The following is a 21,767-nucleotide window of genomic DNA, read 5'->3' as shown; positions in this document are numbered from 1 at the left end:
TCAAAAAAGTTACCGAAAAACTTTTAGATTTTTTAAAAGTTTGGAATGTAATTAGCAGGATTAAAACCTTTAATTCAAGATTTTCTAAACTATACTTTAGAAAATATTTGGAAAAATTGAAAAAACTAAAAAAAACGATTTTTAAGATCGATTTTTCCGTAAATGACAGTAATATTAGCGAGAAATATTTTTCCATAGAAACCAAATTTTATTTTTCAAATGGCCTTTTACCTTCTTTATTTGAATCTAGCATTAAAATAGCTCTAAAGTGCAAAGTTTTTGAGATATTGAATTTTTGAATGGTAATATCTCAAAAACGTAATGTGATAGAAATTTTCTGACTTCGGATTCGAGCTCAGCGCACAAAAAAACAATTGGAAAAATATAATCTGATTTATGTATAAAAAAAAAACTTTTTGACCAGTGTAATCTAACAGGGCATTCGATTTTTTCTGCCCTGTACGATTTTAGATACCATTCAAAAAGTGTTTTTTTAAAAAAATAAGTCAGACTATATTTTTCTAATGGTTTTTTGTGTGCTGAGCTCGAATCCGAGGTCAGAAAAATTGTATCACATTATATTTTGGAGATATTACCATCCCAAAACATCAGAAAAATAGTGTTTTGGACGTTCAAAATTCAATATCTCAAAAACTTTGCACTTTAGAGCTATTCGAGGGCCTCCGCTAATTGTTCGGCTGTAAGTGGTCTGTTAAGGGACCTAACATTCCACGTGCAGATCCGAAATTCACTGTCCTTATTTCGTTTTCTAGGGTCGTCATCAGTAAATCCGTCCGTATCCGAGGCTTGTCGTCGTTCCAAAACTACATCCTACTCTGTTCCGGCAGTTACCCCGGCGGCAGAAGCACCCGACCTCGCCGCTCCTTGTAAACCTGTGCTCTGAATATATCTGAGTAGCTCGTATAAGGTGTTCACCAAGTAGTTGGGCCTTACTGGAACTGGTGACGCTACCGTTGATTCTTAAAATGAATTCTTCCGTCATTTGATGGAAGTGCCTTGGTGGGAACACCAAGGGGGGGTAATTAGTAGCAACAGCCTACTCCGCTTCGACCTTTCGACCATGGGAGGCCCTTCTGCAAAATCAAGTTCCGTAAGCCCATCCGCCACTACAAGGCTTACCCCCATGGATGGGTAGCAAATCCTGATAATTGCATTCCAAACTTGAAAGAAAATCAAAAAAATTTTCTGTAACTTTTTTGATTGAAAAATAAGCTATTATTTCAAATTAAACTCGTCAAAAATCCAAATATTAACTTTTTGCTCAAAAATAATTTCAAATAGATAGAAAACATAACAAAGTAATTTGAAACCAAGTTTTGTTAAAATCCAACGTTTTCTTAAAGATAAAAAAAAAATAAAAAAATCGAATTTTTGCATTTTTCTCAATAATTTTGAGGTTATATATAAAAATGATTTGAGTAAAAGTTGTAGAAATTTTACGATCTAAAACTTTTGCATATGACTTTTTTCGATAGGAGGTCTACTTTTGACAGAAATCGTAAAAACCACGATTTTTGACACCCAACCCACTTTTCCGCCCACCCACCCCTTTCCCCCAATTTGTTTGTGGGCAATTTATTTTTCCCCTTTCTTATACCATTTATCCTAAATTTTCCAACAACCCATATGCTGGTAATATTTTTTTTTTTCTTTTCAAAAATTATTGGCACTGGTCTAATGCCGCAAAAAAAGTATATCTTCAAAAAGTGCATTCTTCAGTGACTTCTCACTTCCCAGTTTAATTTCCCAATGAATGAAACAATATCAGAAGTATCAGAATATGTTTAGAAGACCATAAAATGCACGCAGAAATTTAAAAGTAAAAAAAAAAAAATGGTCCACTATAATGCATTAGATTGTTTTTCAATCATTTCACACCAGGAATTTAATAGGAGAAATATATTTAAAGATAAAAATCATAATGAAATTTATTTTGCTTTGAAAAATGTTTAATTTTGCACTTAATTATAATGGAATTTATTTTATAGCATCCTTTTTAACCCAAAACCATTGAAAGTAAGGACAATGTTATAAAAAAAAGCAAGGGCTACTAATAAAAAACCTAAGAAGATAATAAAAATAATGACTTAATAAATTTAAGTTCTTGGAATTGTATAACTTTTGATATCAAGCTCAACGGCAGTTTTGGGTAAGGCAATTAAGTTAATTGACTGAAATTGGGAAAGTTTTTTTTTTGCTATATGTAAATTTATAAAGAAAGCAAATTTCCACCAATTTCACTTTCAAAAGAGCAACATTAATTTTTTTAATTACAATTATGTACACATAAAAATATCCTTTTCCCTTCATCATCTGCAAGTTTTACCCAAAAGACACTAAGAAAACTATTTTGTCTTAATCCTTAATATTTCAATTCCTTTTTATCCACCCAAGGAGTACCTAATCACATTCTTACAGACTTCAAAATTTACATTTCTAAAGCAAAATAAGCTCCTTTAGACATTTTTCTCAATGTCTAGCCTTTGTCCAGAGCTTTTATGCTCTGCTTCTATTTTCTTTCATTTTTTATTTTTTAAAATATCTATCGATATGCATTTCCAAAGAACCGAAAAATCTCCTTCCGATACCCACCATTTCGTTTGATCTCAGGAAAATTATTTTCATTTTAGAGCCATAAATCATTCTATTTCCTCATCTCTAACCTGCAGCTGGCTGCTGCTTCTGCTGCTACTATTCGCCAGTTCGTATAATCCTTGAGCAAAGAAAATGTGGAGGAAATAAAATTCTTTGAACATTCAAGCAAATAATGAAAATCCATTCAATTGAGAATGCTGCTGCCAACTCGTTAAACTTTCTTTTTCAAGAAAAATGATTTTCAAGGAAAAATTTCTCCACACAATTTTTTTTAAGTAGCTAGCTGTCCAAATCCCCGGTAAGATTGGAATGTTTTTTTTTTTTTTTTTATTTTTCAAACAGATCGATGAGAAAGAAAAGCACATCATCTATTGTTAATCACTAAAATATCTTAGACGCTTGAATTCATTGAATTATTCATACCCATCATTGCGTTTAAAATAGAAAAATGAGGATTCATCAGGATGAACAAAATATCGCCAGTAATTTGAATCCTGACAGCGAATAGAAAAGAAAAATAAAATAAAGAATGTAATTGCATGAAAATCTTCTCATTAAACTTTCACCCAAAGGAAATCCCCTTGCTGCCAGCACAAAAAATAAATCCTTAAAGCGGAATATTTTCTTGGGCTTTGGATTAATGAGTTTTGGTTCTTATGTATACGAACTAACGTTACGTTGCGTCATTATTTGGTGCTCTCTTGATATTTTGATCTTTTCGTGTGATTCTTTTGTTAAATAACTTATTTTGATAGTCCAGTTGGGGGTGATTTATTATTTTTTGTTTCTTTTGCAACAGGATTTGGTTTGTTTAATTTTTGAGCAGCTAAACAAGGAAATTTAAATTTTTGCCTAGTGAAATGAGGAAACCAGTATATTTGTATATATTTTAGAATTTAAATCCAGAATCCGGATTTGAATTTGTATTTTTTTCTATTTAAATAGCTAGGACTGAAAATAAATCTTGAAAATTAGTGGTTGCTACTGAGAAGAGAGTCTGAAAATTGGAATTTTTTTCATTGCAATAACAACCAACTCTACCATTCTACCGAATTTCAGGACTACGATAGTCAAAAATGCTTCATAATGTTTGCACGGAGAAAAAATAACTATTAAATTCGATTATAGTGTCGCATTTATTCAAAAAAATTAAAGCGTTCATTCAAATATCTACGGCAAAAGGGTGTTTTTTTTTTAGAGAAATGGAATTACGAAATGATTTTATTTTGGAGCAATACCTAAGACTTTTCGATGAACGATTAGACTTAGGGTGTTGTTTCATAAACGTCTGCCTAGCTTAGGCCTGCGTGAGACGTGTTCATAAATTTAATTCTGTGCTCGTAGGTCGGGAGATATCGTAGCCAAAATTTGATCGCTTCAGACCTCACAAAGACATTTCTTGATTCGATGTTTTTATTGGTAATAAATTTTAATATTATAAAAAAAAAATGGGAAGCAAAAATGTTAATTTAGATGATTTCAAAAAATCGAAGCGGATATTATTTTAACCAAATTATAGAAGAAAAATAAAAATTGCCTAAGGGTGGTTAATTTTTTTTTAAGGATAAAAAAAATTATTTTCACTACAGAGAAAATTTGTAAAACGTGGTTTATGAAATAATGTTAAATTGAGCATTTTCGCATTTGAAGGATCAGAAAAATGCTATATTTTTTACATTTACTCTTGCAAATCAACCAAAATGTATTTAATTAATTTGATATAAATTAATTTTATTATACAAAAAAATGCACTTTACAAATTAACTCATTTTTTTTTTCAAAAACGCAAAAAAGAAACATTTTTGAAAACTCTATAATTAAAAATATTTTTTCCATCGACAATTTGTTTTAAAAATGTAGAAGAAAGTATTTTTTGTGCCACCCTACTGTAGGGCGGTTTACAAACTGTATTATTGAAAGAATATTTTTTCAGGAACTGAAAAAGGAAATATTTTTTTGTAAGTAAAGTAAAAATTGTATGTGGCGGGGGTCTCTATTCCCCCCTATTTAGACGGGAGGGGCAGTATTCTAAGAAATTGACTTAATTTGAAAATTAAAATTCAACGATTACACCAACAATAACAAAGCAAAAAACTATGTCTTTTATTATGTTTTGAAACAAAGCTGTTTAAAAGAATTTTTTTGAAAAAAAAAATTTCAAAGTCAAAACTTTGAAAAACTTAGTGAAAACAAAAATTTTCAACTAATTTTTGTCAAAATTTTATGTAATTGAGTACTAATTTAGATTTGAAAATTCATAGCTTTTATTAATAGGATAATAGAATCCAAAAATGTCTCGTCGTTTTCAATAAATAAAAAAAACCAAAATTATTTTTTTTTAGAAAGCCCTATATTTTCATTTTAAAATTAAATTTTCAAAAACTAGTTCATTAAACAGCTTTATTTTAAAAATAAATCATGTGTGCAATTCACACGTGGTTGAAGTGAAACCTTAAAAATCATTTTTCTTGCAAAAAAAAAATCGAAAAAATATAACTTTTTTTTATTCCATCACTTTCTTTATACAGGGTGTCCCAAAAGTTAACGTCGAAACGAAAACGGTAGATAGGGTAGGTGGTGACAGTTATCAGAAAAATAATAAAAAAAATCGCAGCCATATATTTTGGGAGTTATGGGCATTTGAAAAAAAGTCGAAAAAATGGTCACCCTGTGACGGTTTTTCATGTGCCGAGACTACAAATCTTAATTTTTCTCATTTTTTTTCTTTTGGTATGGAACCTTGAATAACCCTGCTATCAAATGCATTCAAAAATTTTAACTCAGCTGCATCAGTTTTAAAGAAAATATTACTTTTTTACCCAACTTAGTACTAAAAAAATTTACATGACTCTAATTCAATGAGCCGTAGTGTAAAAAAAATGCACTACGATGTTTCGGCAAGTTGCCTTAAAAGTTGGTGTGTTCAATTCTCTTTTCAAAATGGTACAACATTGTTGGGAATATTAAATAAATAACCGAGATAAATTTTTTTTTCTTAAGAAATCCGACTTTTTTATTAAGTAATTTTTTAATATTATTCAAGTTTTGTACCTTTTCAGAACCTTTCAGAATACAAAAACTTAAATAATATGGAAAAATTACCTAAAAAAAAGTCAACCTACAACCTACAACAAATTTTATACCATCTGTAAGCTTATTGTTTCCAGCTCAAAATATTTATATCTACCATGTCTATACAACATCTACAAAAAGAGCTAGAACTTTTTTAACCCAATTAGCAAAACAAGCATTCTCTTTTCTCTTCTAACGCGTAATAATCCATTTTTTAAATGACAACCTATAATAAATTTTATATCGTTATTATTTCACCTTTAATATGACGCTTCAATCATATTTCTACCTAGATCTTCACAGGTGTTTTGAGGTATATTTCAAGTTTTTCAATTAAAGATTATATAACTTGTAGACCACGCACCATTATGTGTGATATATCAAATGAAGGGTAATATTATCAGCATGCAAATTAAAGTAAATAAATTTGTTATGTGTTATAGATCAAAAGATATTACGTGTTTAGAAAAAGAACATCTTTTCACCGTTACCTCAGAACTTTAAATATTAAATTAATTGAAATTTTGCACAATTATAATTTATTTATTTACCTATCTACTGTATAAATTTCATTGATCTATCTATTAAAACAAAAAAGTTATGATCAATTGATTTTTCGTGTCGCTTTTTCGTACAAGATGAAACGAAATCACTACGATACTAAAGAAGTTTTCACTTCAACAAGATACAATATCAAGTTTTTGGCTTACAAAAAGGTACAGTACCTTATTGTAACCGTTGATTTTTTATAATTTTTTTCTCCAAATTCAGTAAATTTTTTATAAACTTGTCCCTCCCTAAACAGGCTAAACAGAAGGAATAGGCACCCCCGTCCCATACAACTTGTTTCTTGTCTTGACTTAACCTAAGCGCTCTAGCTTTTTTGTTCATTCCTCCTGAATCATCCCGTATATCGTTCCTCTCAATAGTTGCCAACCCAAAAACCACATTTTAAAGCTTTGGTGTTCATAGCTCTGGTTTTTCAAAACTTCGGTTTTTCATAACTTCGACTTTTCATAACTTTGACGCGCATAACTCTGGTAGGTACATAACTCTGTCGTACATAACTCTGGTATTCATAACTTCATTCCTATTTCTTTGTGTGCACATTGCGGCTAGATAAATCCATAAAATCCATTCAATTTCCATGATGCATACTCTTTAGTAAGATCTATCTTAGTGCTTAGTATCAATATTAATTCACAAGTTCGATTATCCTTAAAAAAAAATCTTAATTAATTACTAAGAATTTTACCCATAATATTCTATTACATTCCCTTTACGACACGCCTGTAGAATTTTAAGTTTACTCAAAAAATCGAAATTATATAATTAACAAGTATGCTCTTTCAATCCCAATTTTTACATAATTTTTTAATTTTCCCACTTAATAAATTCAATTTACAATAATCCATTACTTAATTCCCTCAGGTCTTATATCATTTTTAATCTGATTTATTTTTAAATTCTTGTTATTATGTAATCAGTGAATTATTAACTTATTTTCAAATGATATCAAATATAGCCTGCAGGAACTATTCCCATTAAATTTTTAGGGGCAAATCGTTGATAATAATATTTTTTTTTCACGCCAATAAACCATTGTGTATTAACAGAATTTCTCTTTGAATGTAATTAAAATTAATACTTTTATCCGCATCCGGATCAACTTGATTTGAAAATGCATAAATATTTCTATACAACATAAAATTCATTGGAATTTATTATATTTTTATATTTTTATTTTTTTTTTGTATCCCCAGGATGCAGCAATTTGCGTGAAATTTCACTTGGAGCGTGAGAAGAATCCTCATAAATTTAACAGCCGCATGAAGAACAAACTGTGGTACTTTGAGTACGCGACTTCGGAGACGTTTGCGGCCTCGTGCAAGAATCTTCATGAAAATATTGAAATTGTGGTAAGTACTGGAACGTGTCCAACATCAAGAATTTATTGCTAGGCTAGCCAATGGTGGTTCCTGGTTGTTGTATTTTGTGTTCCTTTCAAGAGGATAGAAGAGGAAAGAAAAGAGTAATGGAATACTTAATTTATTCTGTTTTTTTGTTATTTTTAGTCTTTTGGCCTTCATTTATTTTATTTTGAACTTTTCTATGTCAGTGTGTTGGTTTTTGTATTTTTTTTAAAGGAGCATTTTTCAACAAAAGATTCCCAGGTCAAGTATGGTGTACTCTCCTGAAAACTTGAGAACTTAATTTTTTTGTTTTGTGTTTGAGGGTTGTATGTATAACTACCACTTGGTATGACTCATTCGATGTGGCGGCAAATGAATTATTTGTTAAATGGATCGTCTTCTTTAAGAAGAGATATTGAGACACTTAAATGAGGCAAAGCAAATGTGTTACGTGACAACGTTGTTATGAAAAATATTAACTGTGAATCCTTGTCTATTCACTTGCCCCCCGGATACGCATTTTCAATATCCTGGCTAACAAAAGGAAGAGTGACAATTTTGCTGGCACTTAAGTGGTGCGTGCTACTGGAGTAGCATTTTAAGTAGCTCTACTTTACTTATTGATGCTGAGAAAGGTTCATACAACATATGACAATCAATTTGGATCTCAGACAAAAAAAAACGAATTAACTCAACCCACCCACTATTGAAAATCTTTGTTAATATCGTAGTTAAAGCAAAAGAGTCAATTTAAAACTGTTTGTTAAGCATTTTTTTTTAAATAAATTCCTAAGATTTAATAGCTATAGTATTAGTACTTGATAGAGAGATTATGCTTACTTTCTAATAGGTAGTAGAATTAACTACTATAAAAGTTAAAACGAACATAGTGAACCTATTTTTTACCTGAGATATTTAGAGACTTTAGGGTAAGTTTTGGATGCGTAAAAAAATCGAACTAGATAATAATGGGACAGGAGATTTTACGATGATAAAGAATGTAAAAAAAAATGCGTCCCACAACACTGTATGTCTGTGTATTCATATCTTGACTCTTGAGCTACAGCCCAAACCACTGAAGGGATTTTTTTAGACTGCAAGAGCATGTAAGAGTTGTAGTTTGTAGATGAGTTCTTAGAAGGGAAATTGAAATAAAATTTTTGGGACTAAAATTAACGGTATGCAAGTGATATAATGGAATATGGAAAAACTTATTTTTCTCAAAAATGGCTCTGACGATTTTAATTAAAATTTTACAAATAAGAGATTTTTACCAAATAAGAAAAAATATGACTGTTTCCACCTATTTCGGACCTGAGAAATCGATTGGCATCATTAGTTTTTCGATTTATCGGTACGACTTCGAAAAAATTTTTTTTCGGAAGTTTTTTTCAAAAATGTTAAGCATTTTAAAGCTGTTTAAAGACATTTTTCTTGTTTATATTGCTCAAACGTTATTTACTACCAGCATAAAGACAATGTCAATAATTTCGAGCAATTTATTAAACAATTAAGCGATTTTTTTTTAAAGAATTAAGAAGTTCGGATTTTTTTTTTTGCATTGTTATCTTTTTATTATGTTTTTTCTCTTCTGAAGTCAACTCACAATAAATAAGGCCAGCAATTTTTGAAAGATAAACTTATATTTTATTGAGAAAAATATTGAAAGAAGACAAGTTAAATTTTTGTAATTAATTTTTTCACAAAATTCTGTCTTTGAGGATCATTTTTTTTTTTTTTCAGTTTACTTGATTTTATTTTACAGAGAAGAATAAACTCAGATAAACTCAGAGGCGTATCTACCGCTGTATCAGCTGTATCCATGTAACAGGGCCCCCGGGATACTGGGGCCCAAAAGATATAGAGCACAAGACGCGTGTAAAAACATTCACTAACATCTATTAACTTAAAATATTTTATTATTAAAATTGTTACTATAATTATTGTTTGTGCCACGCTTCTATGTTACTAATACTACTACAACTTCAACATGTAATCACTTTTTTTCAATTCGAAGACACGCAATTTAGGGCAAAAGAGGGTCTCGCAATTTCGTCTGTCTGTCGGTATAAGGAACTAAAGTTGAAAAAAAATTATTAGCAGCATGAGGGTGGTGGGAAAATTTAGGATAAATGGTATATGAAAGGGAACAAATAAACTGCCCACAAAAAATTGGTGGAAAGAGGATGGATGGGCGAACAATTGGGGTGGGTGTCAAAAATCGTCTTTTTTACAATTTCTGTCAAAAGTAGACCTCCTATCGAAAAAAAAGTTAAAAACAAAACTGTAGATAATAAAAAGATCTACAATTTTTACCATTTTTTATATAACCTCGGAAATATTGATCTTTATCTTTTACAAAAATGGTTTGATTTTAACAAAATGTGGTTAAAAATTACTTTATAATTTTTACCTATTTTAAATGTTGGTTTATCAATATATTATTTTTCTATCAAAAAAGTTACCGAAAATTTTTTTTTTGATTTTTGAAATGTTTGGAATTCCGCTATTTAGATTAAAAATATTTTCCACAGAAATCAAATTATACTTTTCTAATGGCCTCTGACATTCTGAATTTGAATCTAGCGCTAGAATGGCTCTAACATGCCAAGGTTTTGAGATATTGAATTTTCCAACCACCCATATAGGTAAGGTATGCTGCTAATAATTTTTTTTTTTTTTTTTTCAAAAATTATTTTCACTGGTCTACAAGCTACTTATTCAATTTCAATGAAGTTTTTATCACAAAAGCATTCACCATAAACAAAAAATGCCAAGACTGGAAAATTTCGTACAGTAGCGAGCAAAAAAAATGCAAACGAAAGAGGTTTAAAGAGTTTTTAACAAGAACTAAGTTACCACATTTGGCATATTGAAACTGTTTTATTTTCATTAAACAGAGTCAATTTATGGAATATTTTACTCCAAAACCATTATTTGGTCAAAAGTCTACCTATATTTGCGTTTTTAGACGAGCAAAAAAATGCAAATGTTTTTATTGTTTGCATTTTTTTTGCTCGCTACTGTACGTCTTTCCCCCCGAAACCCTTTTGTGTACAGTGCTGTGTGTGAATATATGTGAAAGCCACCACGTTGGTAAATGACGTTAACACGCACACATTTATAGATTCACGACATTCACCACACATTTGACACGAACACAACGATAGGTTCACGACATTCACCACACCACGCAGCTTGTAGGCAAACGTCAGTTGACCGCCGAGTTTCCAGTCTTGGTATTTTTTGTTTATGGCATTCACTATATAGCTTAAAAATAAATTAAAAATAAAATAATTATTAAATAAAATTTTGGATTAAAAAAATATTTTAAACTATAGGTAAATTTTTTTTTAATGGAAAATTTATTTTTTTTAGATGTTGGTTAACACTTGCTAAAAAATTTCAACTTTCAACTTTTTTCCCAAAACTATACAACAAAAACTGTATAAAGATGGGAGGGGCCCCCAAAATAATTTGGAAACAGGGCCCCCACAGGGCTAGCTACGTCACTTAATAAACTTCTGGCTTAAAAATGTATATCTTAATAATGTTTGTGTTGCCGTTGTGTTGTTGTGCAATTTAAATAATCTATATAATTTGACATCATTTAATTTATGAAATTCAAAATTATATTTTGAAAATTTTTTTTTTTTAGTTTAAAAAAAAAACGGCTATACCGGCAATTTTTAAACCATAGATGTATTGGGTATTGTACCACTTGTACTTGTGTTGTTTTGTTACGCGATTGCTTCTTCCAACATTACTATTGCAAACCTTCACTAATGTTTTTACCAGATAGAAGTCGGTGTAAGATCCTACAAATCAGCAGGCATTTACAATAAAAGACCATCTGATCTTCAAAAGATGGCACACAGCTTGCTTAATTTGGTCCATATTCCGCACACATCGGCAATTTCATCTGCTCTGACCTATCTGAATGTCACCTGCTGAAAGGATATGTTAGTAGAGGGACACCTCAAGACGGAGTTATATCTCCTACTGGTAATCAAAGAACTGTTTATTTGAAGGAAAAAAGTTATAGGGTCACTGCTTATGAGGACAACATTTGAATTGCCCCCAAGAAAACACTTCAATATTTTAAAAGATCTCTTACAGAATTGTCTAGGCCTGATGTCTGATCATTAAATGCGGTAGGCTGTGGTTTAAGTGTTAATCCTCAATAAGCTGATCTGATTTTGTTCACAAGGTAATACAAAGTCCTACAGGGTCATAGCTTACCGCAGGCATGCTCTGGGAGCTTGGTAAATTTTCTACCGATTTTTGTAGAAACTTTATGGATTAAAAGGAACCAATTTCTTATCTTCTCTGTCCATATCTTCCACTTTTTTCGAGGAGAAATATTAATTCATTAAATTTTCGAGAAAGTTGGGAAAGTCAAGACAAAATACGTATTTTTTCAACTCTCTCACATCCAATTTAGGGAGCCAAAGATTGAAAATATTCCACACCTTTTCTCTTGCACAGCCAGTTTAAGTCACATCAAACTGTCACTGGGTCTTTAAAATAGCGAGTAATCTACGAAGTTTTTTTCCAGAAGGATAATGTCCTGCACTATTCCTTAGTAAAATATATTTTATTTTTTTCTCTTGACATCTACAGGTTAGAAGAGATTTCCTGCAGTTCGCTTTATTTTTTTCTTGGACACACAAAATTTCTTCTTTCGAGAACCCAGTTCACTGCACAACAGTGGCACTATGCGATGGGATAGTTTCAAACATTCTTCTAACTTAGGAAAAGATTTAAAAGTAGAATGTGAAGGATGTATTCCATTTAAACCATATCAGTCCTTAGAAAAATTCAAACTATAGTAAATACCTTTTTCGGTATCGACATTTTTCTCCATCAGAATAATTCTTCTCAACCCATTTCTTTAACTTTCCTTCTCATAAAATAAAACCAAATCAACACTAATGAAAATATATTGCTTCAATGTCTATCATTAAGTGTAACTTAACCGACATCATTGGGAAATGCAGATTTTTTTTTTTTTTTTTTCAAACATAAATTACATTCGTTTATTTTAAAGCTTGGATCCAGACCTTCCACTTGAATGTGTTTCTCCTTTACTATGCTCCGGTTCCTCTTACCGCACTCAGTTAAATTTGTACTTAAAATCTTTTTTTGTAGCTCATCCAGTTTCATCGCAGGTCGTCAACTCTTTTTTTTTTCTACTCCTTCTTTAAACCAAAAGCTATTCAAATTCTCTTTTAAGCATAATAAAGTATCATCTTCAACTGAAAGGTCCAACAAGCGAAAGACCAAAAACTTCTATAAAAAATATAAAAAAAAAAAAAGGAAAACACATTTTATACGATTAAGTGCAGTAAAAAAAAAAACCCTTTTAGTATCACACCCTTTTTTTTTTGCTACTACTTCTAAATATATTTTTTCCATCTCGTTTATCTTTTTCAGTGTGATGGTGTTTCACTGGACCTAGCAAATGGACCACATTTACAAGGCGTTGCCCTCCTTAACATTCCCTACACACATGGCGGGTCGAATTTATGGGGTGAACATTTGTCTCAGAAACGTATCAGAAAAGGCGGACCATTTCGGAAGGGTAAGAAATTGAAATCTTCTGATAAGGAGCTATCAGCGACAAGTTTCAATTCTGTTGACTTATCGGTTGCCATCCAAGGTAGGTTTATACTTAAATTTTTTTGGTTTTGCTCTACTATTCTTTTTTAAACGTGCATTTACGAAAACACTGTTTTAACACACTAAATGAGCAGTTAGTAATCCTTGCGCGTTTTCCTATTTTTATAGCTCTTTCAATTTACACAAGTTATGTCAAATTGCTGGTACTTCATAGAGAGAAGTGCTTTTTGCGTCATCTTTTCATTTTTTTTTTTTTTGTCATGCTTTGATAAAAGGCGTCAGTAGATGTGATTTGACATGTCCTTTAAGTTGATTTCCACACGTTTTACAAATAAAATATTTCCCTTATTCCTTCCTTTTGATGGCTGTTCTCCGGAATTCGCCATTTTTACATAGAGACAATTAGACGTCAGCTAACGAAACGATTGTTGATTTTCATTTCTAAATATCCTGGGTTTTCTTAATTAAACCAACCAAGCATAAATTTTCAAATTTTATTTGTTCATATAGAAAAGCCTTTTCCCAAAAACATTTATATTTTGTTATTTGAATTTTTTTTTTCTTTTGTGTGTGTAAGCTAAATCTTTTGGTTCGTTTGTCATTGACAGATTTTGGTGATCGTCTCATAGAAGTCATTGGCTTGGAAAATTGTCTGCATATGGGGCAAGTGCGCACAGGTTTGAGGGCGTCCGGTCGTCGGTTAGCCCAATGCTGTGAGGTAACAATAAAAACCAGAAAAACTTTTCCAATGCAAATTGATGGTGAACCCTGGATGCAAGCTCCATGCACAGTGAGTATAAAAAAAAAAGTTTTATTTTCAACTTTTTTTGTTGTTGTGTTTTTTTTGCCAATTGGCGTAGTCTGGGTCTGGTGCTGGTGGAAAAGTTTGTGTTTTTGATGGTCACTGGTCAGTCTATAATCTATTTGGTGTTTTTCTGTTTTTTTTTTTGATGATAGGATGGACAAGGAAAAACTTTTTAGAATGTTTTATTTTTTTATTTTTAGTTTGTTGAAAGTCTCAACAAGAGTGCAATTTGGGTATATACGAGTATGAAGATTTATAAAGAACACATTCAAAAAGCATGAGGATTTGGGCAAATGCTTTTTCAATAGTGCGATTTAAGTTTTTAGAAAAGAAAATATTTTAGTATGCCACTCGGGCGTATGAGTGTTATTTTTTTTTTTTATTTTTGGTTTTTCTTGCCAAAGTGTAAACGTCAGCAATAAAGTTTGAAAATTTAAGTCATAGAAAGCTTAGTTTTATTTGGGTTTTTTAATTGGCTTAAACTAGCTTACAACTGAATGTCGGGGGAAATCTTTTGTATTGAAAAAAAAAAATAAATAAAACAGAATAAAATTTCTTTGAAGTAATATTAACAACACCAAAGCTTTAGTTGGCCTCTTAGACATGAACAAAATTTGATTCATTAAAAATGCCAATTAGAGTTCATTTTCTTGCAAAAAAGCGCTAATTTCAGGTGTATCATAAAAAATTGAGCCTTGAACATACAACATTTTTCTTTATTTAAACAAAGGAGTAAGATTGTTTTTATTTTGAAAAGTTTTTTTTTCTTTTAAAATTTCACTTCAATATATTTCAATTATTAATTTAGAGATGAGAATTTAAATTAATTAACAAAAAAATAACTAAAGTTGAGCAATTGTATTGAGATTTTTGTAAGTGTATTTAAAAAAAAATAATTTATTATGATAGAAAGGAAAAAGAAGACTAGAAAAAAATTAAATATGAAAATAATTAATTTCAAATGCGTGTAACGTTTACAAAAAATTGACGCTCAGTAATAAGAGTTATTGAAACAAATTAAAATGTTTATAGTTGATTTAAATAATAATCTGGAGAAAAGGTTGGAAATACAGCAAATTCAGAACAATGCATTCAAGCTAATCGACTTTGATGCACTCTGGAAAAATTGCGCACATAGTACCCAGTTTCCACATCTCAAAATTCAAAAAAGGACATGTTCATAAATCACAAAATTTTAACCAGATTTCTATTGAAGCAATTGGTGTGCCAATGCAGATATTTAAACTATCGCCAACACACTTACTTTGGACAAGTTTTTTTCGGATGGCACATGCAATCGATTTTAAGGATTTCAAAAATACTACAGCTACAACTTACCCAATTTCGCTGCCTGAAATAGTATACCATACAACTTAGACAATAAACGTCAACATTTTTTTTTCCTGGTTTCAACCTGGACGAAGTAAAGTCAAACACCTAGCCCAGCGGTCATGAAAACCGACAGTAAAAATTAGTTCTAAAAAAAGAAAAAAAACAAATAATAAAATGTCAGATAGAAAAACTTGTTAACTTCTTCGTAGTCCTCAATACTTAATTTAATTTACTTCGATTAAAAAAGAATAACCAATCATTTTTAACATGGTTCAGTTTGTTTTTATGACTGATTTGTATTACTTAGATACAAAGACATTGCTTCATGGAAATAATTTAGAATATGAGCAAAGTTCTAAGGTTTCTACACGTTAACGGTACCAAAGCTAAATCCTTCCGAAAGACCTTGAACTGTCGATCAAAGTGCACAGTCGTTAAAACTGTCTATGAAGGCGTATTAAAACTATCTAAACCATTTAATCGAATCTTATAATATTTTAAAAACTAAAAAATGTTAGTAATGATTGCCAAGTTGATTGCCACTGCTGCATTCTAATTTTTGTGTTACTAAGCGACTTTTGTTCGACCATTTTCTATAGTAAAATCTTTGTTAATATGACTTATTTATGTGTTCGGTGAATTCTAGGATTGCTTTTTTTTTCAAAAATGACTCTTAAAATTTTGATTAAAGAAAACTTATGGCCTTAAGCAAATAAGGTCCAGTTTTAAAATGTTCAACACATTTCTTAGACCATTTTTAAAGTTACCTGTGATAGAACCGTTTTCTTAATTTTTGAATTTCTCCTAAATGATAAACCAATTTAACGAACAATTGTATACAAAAGCGGCGTACCTATTATTAAAATATCTAACAATTTTGAAAACCTTCGTGGATTGATCATTTTTTTTCACAGCCCATTCTTTTTTACTGGGCTATAATATTTACAATACAAACTACAGAACAAGGTCTTACATTTTTGTATTACATAGTTGTGTACATATTATTCTATTCTATTTAGACAGTCATCTCGGTTAAAAAGCTTTTCGTCGTTTCTATGTCACTTTTTTGACTGAATCAACTTATTAGTACTTGAAAGCGAAGGAATGTTCCGTACAGACCAAATAAAATTAATTTTTAACTACAAAAGTGGAAAACTTTAGTAATTTATCAATTAAATCAAAATTTAAAATATTTTTTGTTTATTGTTTCCAAATAAAAGAAAGTTTAAAAAATTGCAGGTACAATTTTATTTGTACTAAGTTCACTCGGGTGTATACGTACTTTTTTGTTCGCTCTCAAACCAAAAACATTTTAATTTGTAATCTTACTGTCGCAAAATTTTAAAAGACTTACTAAAATGTTTATTAAGTGAGTTTCTAATTTAAAAGCATTTTTTAACATTTTACTAAAACGTTTAAAATGTTGCGCCATAATGTTTATTATGATTTAAAACGAATCAGTAATTCAAGTTTTGGCCTTGAACTTCTTATACCATTTTTGAGTGAGGGTGTTACATTTCTTAAAATTTTTAATAAAGACTTGTAGTAAATTTGTAAAAAATTAAATGAACGACAGGAACTTATGCATAAACTGCCGGTAAAATGAATAGGTTAACCCTATAAATTCTTTTGGAAGAATCATGTGACATATAGTCTTTTTCACATTATCTCTTTATATTTTATTTTAAAAATATCTAAAGTCTAACAGCAGTAATCATAAAGGATTATTAAAAACCCTTCTCCTTTATGTTTAAAATAATTATAAAAGTTAAAGTGTGACCACAAAGCTAACAAAAGCATTTCAGTTACGGTCTTAATGAAAACTAATTTTAATTTCCAAATAAACTAAAAACGACTTCAATAAACTTAAACATCCCATTAATATACTACATTATGTAGTTTGAGAATGCGTGTAGTTAAGTATAAACACTTATGAACTAATCATCAGCACATCCTATGAAAATCACTAGAAGAGAAGAGCACTTCTCTAATTAGCACTAAATTCCACCCCTTTAAGCACACCTTGTAAATGTCATTACTCAATGATATAGAAGTTGGTGTAGAGAAACCTCTACTAATGTAGAGGATTTCGAAATTAATTGATGAGAACTCGTTATTTGATAGATGAAGTGTTAACTGGATGTGTGTAGTGTATATAATCTTTTGAATGAAATGTATCTAGGATAATAACAAGCACACATAAATACTTGACAGCAAATGAATTTATATGCAGACTCAATTTAATCCTTGTAAAGAAGAAAAGAAAAATTCCATATTCTTATTACATGAGAATTATTTTAGTGTAAAATAACTTTTACTGAAGCAAAGCTTATGTCAACACACAAAATGTATATTCATTTTGATTTTAAGAAAGCAAAACATATAAAAGTTGATTAGTCATTACTTTCATTCGTCTCTTAACTTAAAAAAAGTTTTATATAAAACTTGGGCAAAGTTTTTCGTTTGAATGTTGATATACCTACTTGCACATGATAGAACTTTGTATGAGAGTCACGTAAGTCTACTAGAATACTATAATAACAGTACCTACACCTTTGGAAAGTTTACCCACCTCAAAAAATAATATGTTCCTTTATATTAGCTTCTTGAAACACAAGTTTAATGTGTTTTAAAACAAATAAATAAGTAGATTATAGGGAGTTTCAATCACAGCATGATGGTATTTATTAAATTTCAGCTTACTTTGTGCTGAAGTTTGTTTTTGTGTGTGTTTTGAAAGAAGATTTCTGTCTTTTCATATATCAGTAACTTGAGAGATTACTTCTTGCATTCTTTGAAATATGTTTGTGTTTGTAGTATAAAAGTCTTCTTGTATTTCAACTTCAAAATAAACATCATCTCTTCATCAGGTAGTAAAGGCGATTTAATGATGCTTGGTTGATTTTTTGAAAACCTAGTGAGACTTTAAAGTTGATTCCTAGATAGTTGGCATTGAGTTTGAACGGAAAAATGAGTCAATTGAAGCGTTTATTTCTTTCAAACAATCATAATTTACAAGAAATAGCTAAAAAAATTACCTTTATTTTCTTTTCTCATTATATTATTTTATATCAGTTTTCGTCAAAAAAAGCTAAAATATCAATCTTTTTTTATTTTCTCACGCAATTAAATTAATTTTTTTCTTTAACAACCTACATATATTAAATTTTATATCAAAAAAAAGAATATTATTATACCTTTCATATGACACTTCAATCATATTTTTATGATGCCTACAAAAAAAGTTAGAATTTTTCAAAGCCAACCATGTCGAAATTTCAAACTGAGAATACGGTACTTCCCATACTATTGGCTGGTCTGGTCATGGGTAACAGATCTCCAAATTTTTTAATTTGTGTAGCTTGTAGTAAATGTACCGCTATGTGTGATGTATGAAAGATGAAAGATAATATTATCAGCATGCTCAATAAAGTTTAATTAAATTTGTATCTGCTCTAGATCAAAAGAAAGAACGTGTTGAAAAATACAACATAATTTACAGTTATCTCAAAATTGTGACAAAAAAAATTTGTGACAAAAGAACTTGTTTTTCCTGTTATTCAGTCAAAAATAGGTACCAATTTTTTACGCATGCATGCTCATGGGACTACATTTTCTATAAGTTTGAAATTTTATGAACACGACGAAAAATTAACAAAAAATAAAAACTCACCCAAAAATACCTCAAAAAAAGTAGGTGCTTCTTAAAAATTCATATTTCGAAATGCAGAGACTTAAAAAAAAATCTGTATCAGACCCCTAACATTTTTTTATTATCTTTCGAATGACGTTTTTAAAATTCTCAAAAAAAAATTCCCCTACCTATAATCACTACTTTGTCAAAGGTCTGCCTCATGTTTTGGTTTTAAAAAACCATTTATAACTTGGTTTTGAAATTTTTTAGATTTTTTTCAATACTACTGTCAGCCTTACAATAAATTTATCTATCGATTAAAAAAAATCAATTTTCTACAACGTCGCGTTTAGAAAATAGCCACTTTTTTATTTTGTTTTACCCATTTTAACCCTATTAAATGTCGGAATTTTTAAAAATCCATCATTTGTATTCAATTTTAGGCTAATATCTTTCAAATAAGCTAAAGAAGATTTTTGTATCTCTAATAGTCTATATTTAATTTTGAATTGCAATTTTTGCTGCACTGCTAAAAATTTCAAGTGGAACGGGAGAAAATGGCGTCACTTTTTCTTGGATGCTACCCTGGTTCATCGATTTATAAGACGTTATCACTTCAAAAAGATAAAATAATTCCCGGAATCCAAATTCATAAAAAATAGGGTATATAACAGTGGATTTTAAATTAAGATTGTGGAAATTGTGGATTTGCGAATTTTTATTGTTACCCTTCAAGGATCGGATGTTTGACCTATTTTGTTTCAAATTTATTTTAATTGAATTTTGAGTCCGAGGTATATACAGGGTGTCCCAAAAGTAATGGATCAAACAAAATATGCTGATAGGTCAACCTTAGGGCACTCAGAATTTGGTAACTTGTTCATCCCAAATCCTTACGGTTTTCGATTTAATGCAGTTTTTGTCAAATTTCGAAAAATCCCGACTTTGCAACAGTATTTTGCTTCCTCCGCTCATAATTGATTTTTGTTTTTTACAATTCTTTCACTAAAACATTGCCTAATCATAAGAAATAATTAATTAATCAAAATATTTTTTATTTCATACGCCATTTTGCTGCAAATTAATTAACTGTTCCATTTTTTATAAAAACTCAATTTCTTACTTTTATTTCAGAGCAACAGCCTGAAAAAAATTTGTATGGTGTGGTACAGGTTTATTATTTTAAAAACTTGCCGTGTTATTGCAGTTTTCAAAAATGTATAAAAGTTTCCAAAATTGAAGTTAGAACTAAAGATATTACAATTTAAAAGCAACAAAACAGGGCTTTTCAGAAAAAAATAACAAAGAAAAATAAACACATTTTCTTGACTATTGTTTATTTATTTCTTTTTGAATAAAAGCCTCGATTTTTGTTTGTTATTTTTCTCTGAAAACCTCTGTTTTTTTGCATTCGATTTGTAATATCTTTCGTTATAATTTCAACTTTTTAAACTTTTATACATTTTTGAAAACTGCAATAACACGGCAAGTTTTTAAAATAATAAACCTGTACCACACCATACAAATTTTTTTCAGGCTGTTGCTCTGAAATAAAAGTAAGAAATTGAGTTTTTATAAAAAATGGAACTGTTAATTAATTTGCAGCAAAATGGCATATGAAATAAAAAATATTTTGATTAATTAATTATTTCTTATGATTAGGCAATGTTTTAGTGAAAGAATTGTAAAAAACAAAAATCAATTATGAGAATAGGAAGCAAAATACTGTTGCAAAGTCGGGATTTTTCGAAATTTGACAAAAACTGCATTAAATCGAAAACCGTAAGGATTTGGAATGAACAAGTTACCAAATTCTGAGAGCCCTAAGGTTGGCCTATCAGCATAATTCGTTTGATCCATTACTTTTGGGACACCCTGTATAAGTAGGAGTATTATAGACATTCGTTAGCCCATAATCTTATCGTAAAGTATGAGGAGAAAAATTAAAATTATATCCCTTAATGTTAAAATATCCTAAATCTTTGAATAAACCCCCCAGATTTTTTTATTTATCTATAAAATTGATCTTCTTTGACAAATATAACAAATAATATTGTGGTACAAGATTAAAGTAGTTATCGACTGTGTAATTGCATTTCCAAAAACAAAAATTTGTTCAAAAATTAATTTAATTTTTTTTTTTAATTTTTAGATAACTGTCACCCACAAGAACCAAGTTCCAATGTTAATGGCACCCCGTTCAGAAAAAGGTCGTGGATTTTTCAATTTATTCTGCAGTTGACTTCCTACTATGAGGAGAAGTAGTAGCGGTTCAGTTTTTAGTAATAATTTTAATAATAACAATATTAATTGTAATCAATCCACCGTCCAAATTTCTGAATAGCTTCACAAGGACATGCTGTATATTTAATTTAAATTATTTTATCTAAGCAGACAGACAGACAAAAAATTAATACTTTTTATTTATCTATGTACAATATTTCTCTGTACATAATAATGCATTTAATTTATTTAAATTATTTTTACTTAGGGCCAATTTTTCAATAGTCAGTTAAACAGTCAGTTAGTACTTATTCCTAAGGATAGAGAAAAAATCAATTTTTCAACAGGCAGATATAGCTTATTCCTAAGAATAAAACTATCTGCTTCTTTCAGAGACAAATAAAAATTATTCTAAGGAATAATCTCAAAAAAATATTGTGTCAGTTGTCAAAGCTGTTTTGAAAGAATTTTGAAAAAAACACAGTGGAATAAAAGGAAACAAAAACAATCATGAATAAAAATGACGTTTAATTTTAAATGTTTTTGAAAT

The 21,767-nt window shown here is 29.8% G+C and overlaps 1 protein-coding gene across 3 annotated transcripts in view; it reads left to right on the top strand.

The window, feature by feature from the left end:
* LOC129917829 (diacylglycerol kinase 1) overlaps window positions 1-21,470 on the top strand; it is a 186,931-nt gene extending 165,461 nt beyond the window's left edge. For 2 of the 3 annotated variants that reach the window (XM_055998006.1, XM_055998014.1), the window contains exons 17-20: window positions 7,452-7,607; window positions 13,038-13,263; window positions 13,832-14,013; window positions 21,147-21,470. In XM_055998006.1, the coding sequence (XP_055853981.1) occupies window positions 7,452-7,607; window positions 13,038-13,263; window positions 13,832-14,013; window positions 21,147-21,236 (654 nt within the window). In that variant the 3' untranslated portion in view covers window positions 21,237-21,470. The remainder of the gene's footprint in view (window positions 1-7,451; window positions 7,608-13,037; window positions 13,264-13,831; window positions 14,014-21,146) is intronic. The other variant, XM_055998021.1, reaches the window with a different exon arrangement.
* The last annotated feature ends 297 nt before the right edge of the window (window positions 21,471-21,767 follow it).

Source organism: Episyrphus balteatus, chromosome 1, assembly GCF_945859705.1.
Source record: "Episyrphus balteatus chromosome 1, idEpiBalt1.1, whole genome shotgun sequence".
NCBI lineage: Eukaryota > Metazoa > Arthropoda > Insecta > Diptera > Syrphidae > Episyrphus > Episyrphus balteatus.
This window is presented reverse-complemented; position numbering and strand designations above follow the sequence as displayed.